The sequence below is a fragment of the Monoraphidium neglectum genome, assembly GCF_000611645.1.
Source record: "Monoraphidium neglectum strain SAG 48.87 unplaced genomic scaffold scaffold03137, whole genome shotgun sequence".
Classification (NCBI taxonomy): domain Eukaryota; kingdom Viridiplantae; phylum Chlorophyta; class Chlorophyceae; order Sphaeropleales; family Selenastraceae; genus Monoraphidium; species Monoraphidium neglectum.
The window spans coordinates 1-7,111 of record NW_014010491.1 but is presented as its reverse complement, the minus strand read 5'-3'; the positions used below and the strand labels follow the sequence as shown (position 1 = coordinate 7,111).

Genomic DNA, 7,111 nt, shown 5'->3' with positions numbered 1-7,111 from the left:
GTCGGATGCTGCACGGGGTGGGTGGGTTAGTCGTGCGGGGGCCGGGCACGGCCTGGGGCGCGCAATGTGTTGCGACGGGCAGAGATGCGGGGCTGGCGCTTGGCTGCTGGGGCGTCCCGGCTGCTGACAGGTGTTGCATGGCTGCGCTCGGAGACATGTTTCCAAGGTACGCTATCTGGCTGTAAGTCGTCCTTTGGGAAGCCTGCTGCTGCACAGGGAATTGGCTCGCAGCCTGCGCATGCCCATGACAGCAGGGCCGCAGCCCCTGCATGCGGCTGTGGCCGCGTGCACACCTTAGTCGGCATGACCGGCCGCTGCGGCTGCTTCGTGGCATACAGGCGCCATGCTGGAGCCCGGGTCGCGTTGCTGCAGCTGCGGTGGGGCCAATGGGAGCAGCGCATGCGTTGCTGGTCGGCGCCGGAAGAGAGGGCGGCGCAGCGCGGCGCCAACGCTGCTGGCCGCTGCTTCGGCACGCCAGCAGCGACTGTGGTTCCACACCTTGCGGGGTGTGGTCCGCGCGCCGTGAAGGCCATTCCGCGCCCTAGGCTCTGCATCTGCTGGTAATGAACGACGACCACTCCCACTGAACGACAGAGAGACCGCTGTCCTGGTGCAAGCCTCCGTGATTTGCAATGAAAATTTGAGTCACACAATTTACGTTTCCCGTGATCCGCTGGACGAGACGATAGACGAAGCGAGCAGCGCTGCACCCAGGTGGCGGGTGAGTGTCCCGTGTGATGATTTTCAAGCAAGCGCGGTTCCCGTTTTTGTAAAGGAGGTAACAAGTGTAATCTATCTGCCGACATTCACGCAGCTGCTGCGATCATGCGCCAGGAATTGCGATGAGGGCCCTCGCAAGCGCCCGTCTGTCCGAGTGTCGGGAGTTAGTGGTGTCGGTGCAAGTCAAAGCATGCAATCCCCGGCAGGTATGGCAAACCAGTGTCGCATAGGTGCAACGTCAAGTGACAGGACTGCAGAGCCTCCGCGGCACCACAGCAGCGGAGTCAAAGTGCAGCATGCTGTGATATTTCCGAGCTGACCGCGACAGGCACTCAAACGAGCGAGCGAAGCAGCCGTGTTACTGGGGCCACCACGCACGCAGCTGCTGCACCCTGCCTGTGCATCCACCATCCAGGCACGACCGCACACAATGGCAAAGGTTGGGCGCCTCTGATGGCCGACATCCCCCGCACTGACAGGAGTGCGGACATGTTCTGCACACGCAAGAGTACTACCCGGGAGCGGCTCGCGGCGAGAGCTTGAAGCGGCCCTTGATTAGGGCGGAATGTGTTTGCAACTTGCGCGCATGGTTTTCTGTGTGCGCGTGCACCCAAAGATCCGCGCCTGTGTGCTGACCCTGTGCTTTCCTTTTTCCATCACAGAATGGTCGCCAGGCCATTGTCGACCAAAGCAGCCATCTATCCAGCGTCTGATGCAAGGGCATGGGGTTTGATGAAACCTGAAGATGGGTGGGTGCCAAAGGTGGCCCTGCATCTAGGTATGCTGCTGCAAGTGCGGCGTGGCTTGCTTGGCAAGGTGACCAACCCCCCAGCAGCTGCGCCTGGTCACGCCAACGACGCATGTGCATGCACAGGCCATCTGGTCGGGCGCAAACGCTTGAAGTACAGCGTGCGACCTCGTGTTTCGCTGTTTATGTAGCGTTCGTCCTCGGGCGAGATTCCAGTTGGACGATCTCGTCGTGCACCCCTGGCTGAGGCGCGCATATAGGCTACAAAGCACCAAAGCCGTCATTGGTATTTGCCGCAGCTCCAGCCAGCTCCACAGGCTTTGCATTGCTGCTCAACGCCGCTCCGCCAGAGGCAGCGAGCGCGCTCTTCGTGGTTCGACGACCAGCCCCGCGCCGGCACCGGCAGCGAAGCACGCAAAGGCGCGGCGCTTGGGCGCAGCAGCAGCAGTAGCAGCAGTAGCGCCATGGCGGCCAACCCCGCGCTGGTGCAGACGGGGGCCGGCGAGATGATGCCGGCGCCGTTCCCCAACGAGGCCTTCATCCTGCGGCGCCCCGGCTGCGGCTTCGAGATCGATAGCGTGCGCACACGCAGCGGCAAGTGAGCACAGGGGGCATTCTTGGGCACACGCAGCGGCAAGTGAGCATGCCGGGCATTCGCAGCATGCACACAAACGCCCGGCCGGCGCCCCGCGCCGGCTGTGCACTGATCGCGGGAGGCGACGCGCTACCAGCCCCCCTTCAACCCGTGCTGGTCGGAATCACCTCCAACGTGTTGGTTTGTGGACTCGCTTGTGTTGGAAGCCTCTGCCCGCAACTTCTACGATGCAGTGGTGCGCGTTGCCGCACCCTCAGTTTGCGCGTCTCCACACCAGTTGCAGTGCCAACTCGCTCCTGCCGGACAGCGAGCGCGTCTCCGCACCGTCTGCTGTGCTACACCGCTCAAAATCGATCCCTTGCGGCCCCGCTCCCCTCCTCCATGCAGGTGGTCTGCCAAGGGCTGCATCTACCTCTCAAACGTCCGCCTGGTCTTCCTGGCAGACAAGCCGGACGAGTCAGGTGGGCGCAGGATCCTGGGGTTGCGTGCAGCGGGCACTGGTGGTACCCAGATGCAGCTGGGTGGGCGGCAGACAGTCTGCAGGCGCGGCGCAGGGCAAGCCTCGAGCGCCGCGCGCTCTGCTTTTCCTGTACGCATCCCATCCGAGATGCACGGAACCGACCATGCGCGCCGCCGCGTGCGCAGGGCTGGTCGGCTTCGACCTGCCCCTGACATACATCAACAACGACAAGCTCAACCAGCCGATTTTCGGGTGCAACAACCTCGCGGGCAAGTGCTGGCCTGCCGTCGAGGGCGGCGGCCCCGCGGGCACGCTCGCGCCGCACGACTGGAAGGTGGGGGACCCCAGGAGGGGGGGGGATCGCTCCGAGACCCGGCGCTGGGCGCCGCCTCATCTCGTCCACCCTGCCGGAAAGCCCAAGTTGTGGCCTGCTGCACCCCTTTGTGATTACCGGGGTCCTCATCACTCACCTGTAGCGCTCACAATGCCTGCCCCTGCACAGACGTGCGTATGCATCACAGCGCCAGGTCTGCATGCCCCACATGCACATGATGATCATACACTCACCCAAAGCAACGCGTGCTTGCACGCGTACATCACCACCCCCGCAGGTCTTGTTTAAGAGCGGCGGCATCGGTACGCTGTACCCCCTTTACTACGCTCTGGTGCAGCGCGCCAAGCGCGCAGATGCCGCCGCCAAGCAGCAGGCGCCTGGGGTGGCGCAGGAGGAGATCACAAAGATGGCGCACACGGCCTTCGTCGGTGGGCGCTCTGGCGGGCTGGGCGCGCGGCTGAGGGTGTGCGACGGGCGATCGCCCAAAGCTCTCTCCGATTGCGCGTCGGCTTTACCCAAGCAAGCAACCTTGTGCTCAGCAAGTGGGGCGTCCTGTTCAGGGGTGTCCAAGATGTGGAGATGCCGTGTCAAGCGCGCCCTCAACCGCCCTGTGCTTTGCTGTCCCCCGCAGACCCCAACGACCCGACGACGGTGTACCTCACCCAGCCTGTCGGCGATGAACAGCGGCTCAAGGAGCAGCCCAAGTGAGGACCGGGGCGGGGCTGGGCTCACCGCAGGCTGTATTCGTGCTTGGGGTGGAGAGGGCGCGTCCAGCGCACAGTCAGCGGGTTGTTTCGTGCTGTGACGAAGGACGGGGAGAGAATTTGAGCCCCCACCTGACGGCTGCACTTTCAACCACCCATGTCATCGCCGCGACGCTGACAGGTATGCGGCAAACTACGGATCCGACGAGAAATACCAGCCCATGTGAACGCTGAGTGGCGACTGCGTTGATCGACCTCACACAGTTTGGCCATGTTACTCGGTCCAGACGCTCCCAAGCATGCCGGTGCCGCGGTGCCACCGCAGCCACGTCAGTGGCTTCCATGCCAGGGCTGGAGCACCGCGCTCCTGGTTTCTGCAATCGGCAAGGAAGTCTGGCAAGGCAGTTTACGATTGATTCCATAGCAAACGCGTGCAACTGCAAGCGCTCGTGACGCATCACGTGCGCGCATGCATGGCATTGCAGTGCGCCGCAGCTGTGGTCCTTGCATGCGCAACACAAGGTTTGGGGGCAGAACTGCAGCGATTCTGGCCGTCCAGGTTGCCCTGGCTCAGCCCACAAATGCATGAACTATTGCTGGAATGGAGCAGCTGCTTGCCAATCGCCGCGCCTTGTAAACACAGAGTACGGTTTGTGGAAGATGGAAGCTGCATACAGCAGGGGCTCGGCTGATCCTTGCAACAGAGGCGGCAGCCGCTGGTGTAAAACGAAGGCAATTCAAGATTGTCATGATAATGGATCTGCACATCGACAGTTCAGCGATGCTGAGGAATCCCCTGCTGAGGAATCCTTTGAGTAGGACCGGCAAAAAGGGTGAAACATGGATAATCTGGCCTGGCCCAGCTCTTGAGCGGGCAAGGGACTTGGTGTGCTGGGCCCCGGGCGCACACCAGCGAGAGGCCCAGGCCATAGTTTGTTGTAAGGCTTCGCAGTGGGAAGAAAGCTCGCTTGACCAGAGTGCGTGACGCTGCTGTTGCACGGCGCGGGGAGAATGCGCATGCTGCCTTCACACCCCATTGGCAGCATCACACCCACCTGCGCGCGCGTGCGCGCGCGCGCGCGCACACACACACACACACACACACACACGAGCGCAAGCGACAGAGAGAGCAGAAAGCATGCTCGTTGTCAAAGGCGCTCACACATGCAAAACACAAAAGCTAGGGTGCCATGAGCCAGCAAGCGCAGAGTACTGAGCCTATTCGGCGGGACGGCTTGCACTACGGACAAAGGCGTCTGCCAACGCGCGAGTTGCAGGCAGAGGGGCAGCGGCGCATGACTGCCTTCATGGGCGGCGCCAAACTGTGCTCAAGTTCTCGCCCGTGATGCCGTGCCTGGACAGCGCCAGAGCCGGCGTACTTTGTGCAAAAGCCCAGGCAAGGCACAACCATGCACAAGGGCTATGTCAGCCTGGGGCACGGGAAAAGGCAACAACAAATGCTTTGCAGCTCGGAAGTGTGGAACATCAAAGTGTGTGCGTGTGTCCCGTGAGAACCCAGTTCGCTCTCCGGCCTGTAGGGCTGCGTGTCGCCATGCTGCGAGCCGCGCCCCAAGCAAGCCACATCAGAAAGCCGCACTCCGGGCCTGCCATCATTGACATGGCGGAGAGCGCGGTCAAAACACTGCTCCGCCACCTCTGCCCGATGTGCTCGGCCCAGTGACGCCGCGGGAGCGCCAAGAGCCCCATCCCGCACCCGCAAACAAGGGTGTGTACCACCCTGAGCTGCTGACCTGAAGTGATGTCAGAGTCAGAGCGCCTGCAGCCTTGCGCTGCACGCAGTGCCGCAGCCCCGTTGCCTCTGGTCCCGGCGGACGGCGGTTGTGCATTCGGCCACCCAACCCATAGCCCACCGCTTCCTTCGCCTCACAGTTGCATCCCCTTGGCAAAAAGGCGCTCTGGCGCTGGCTGGCAGGCCGCGATTCGCGCGCCCTGCTATTTCTGCTGCTACTGCTGCTGCTGCTGCTGCTGATGCTGCTGCTGCTGCTGCTGCTGCGGCTGCTGCTGCGGCTGCTATTGACCCTGCAACTGCTCAGTCTGCGACGAGCGCTGCGGCGAGCGCAGTCCAGGTGGTGCAACCCCTTGGGCCTGCAGGCACGGCTGCTGCAGTGGGCGGGATGATTCCTACCCCTGCTCAAGCGCAGTGCCCTGCGGCTGCTGTGGCTGTTGCTGCTGCTGCTTCTGCTGCTGCTCCTCCTCCTCCTGCTGCTGCTGCTGCTGCTGCTGCTCCTGCTGCTGCCGCTGCTGCTCAGGAATGGGCCGCTTTTTCTCCTCCTCTGCGCCGCGTTCCTGCCTGATGACTGTCAGCACGTGGCCGACCGCCTCGATGGGCGGCAGGTGCGGGTAGGACGCCACAACAAAAGCGGCAAACCGTAACAAAGGAGTGGGGCCGGTGCACATCCAAGAGGTGTTGGGTACACAAGGCGACAGCCAGCGATTTGCTTGTGCTGTCGCGCCGCTTCCTCTCTTTGAACTAAAGCCGTATATATCAGATAACTCTCACTCGCAGCACCCATCGCAAGCCATGCTGAGAGCGCTTGATGCCCACCCCACCCCGCCACGTGCGTGCACTGAGATGTGCACGGGTGCGTGCACGACCAGACGAGCCCCACGCAGCCCAAAGCCCCGCCACCGACCTGTTCTGCCGTCAGCAGTGAGTCGTAGAGGACGAGGCAGAACACGGTGTACGTCACCTGATTGAGAAACGGGTTGCATGCGCACGCGCGGGGGTGACGCGATGCGACGTAATGCGTGGATGCGGGCGTGCGTCATGCGACCGAATCTTGTTTGATTGTGTTCAAACAGCTGTACAGGTGCCGCGTTGCGCCTTTGCCGGCAAACTTGGCAAACCGCTTGCCAGGCGTGCTGTGAACCCCTGCAAACCCGCTGCGCCGCCGAAAACCCGCCACTGCGCCCCCCACATAAGGCGTCTGATGTGCCCCCAACAGTGTGAGACCCAACCTGCCCAACCCCCGGACGCCGCGTTCAAAACCCCATTCGATTGCCGTGCCCCCGCGTTCACTGCTGGCCACCCCTTCCCTGCCAACCCCTCCCCTGCATCCCACGCCCTCTCCACCTCCCCATGACCCGGTCTCCCATGATTGTGGTGCAACCGCCCCAGGCTGACGTCCGTCAACATCCTCCACCCCAGGCCTCCTCACAGCACAGCCCCAAGACGCCCTCCCTTCCCGGCCCCCCCAAGCAACCAAGTCACGCCCCTCACAATCCCTACACCTCGTGCCCCCAGCCGGCCCAGCTGCCAAGCACCCGCGCGCGTCGCGCGACCCTGTCCCCACCTCAAAACCACCGCACCCCCGAGACCCCGCATCACTCCGCGCGCGACCCACCACATCGACCACGTTGATGCCCGCCATCTCCCGCACCAGCCGCGCCTCCTCCCCCGGGCTGTGCGCGCCGGACCGCAGCGCGTCGCGGCAGCGCTCGCGGCGCGCGCGGATTGTGACCATGCGGGCCTGGCGTGCGTCCATGAGCATCAGGGCCATGTCCTCCTGGTTTGATGTTTTTTTTGGGG

The 7,111-nt window shown here is 63.3% G+C and overlaps 2 protein-coding genes across 2 annotated transcripts; one reads left to right on the top strand and one right to left on the bottom strand.

The window, feature by feature from the left end:
• Window positions 1-1,932: 1,932 nt before the first annotated feature.
• Window positions 1,933-3,565, top strand: MNEG_12238 (hypothetical protein; the record flags this gene model as incomplete). Its single annotated transcript, XM_014039291.1, has 5 exons — window positions 1,933-2,066; window positions 2,451-2,524; window positions 2,709-2,857; window positions 3,135-3,285; window positions 3,489-3,565. The coding sequence occupies 5 exons, from the start codon at window positions 1,933-1,935 to the stop codon at window positions 3,563-3,565; spliced, it is 585 nt and encodes a 194-aa protein (XP_013894745.1).
• A 2,138-nt stretch (window positions 3,566-5,703) lies between these two features.
• MNEG_12237 (hypothetical protein) lies at window positions 5,704-7,082 on the bottom strand (the record flags this gene model as incomplete). The annotated part of the gene is made up of 3 exons (XM_014039290.1): window positions 5,704-5,901; window positions 6,216-6,272; window positions 6,927-7,082. The coding sequence occupies 3 exons, from the start codon at window positions 7,080-7,082 to the stop codon at window positions 5,704-5,706; spliced, it is 411 nt and encodes a 136-aa protein (XP_013894744.1).
• Window positions 7,083-7,111: the final 29 nt, after the last annotated feature.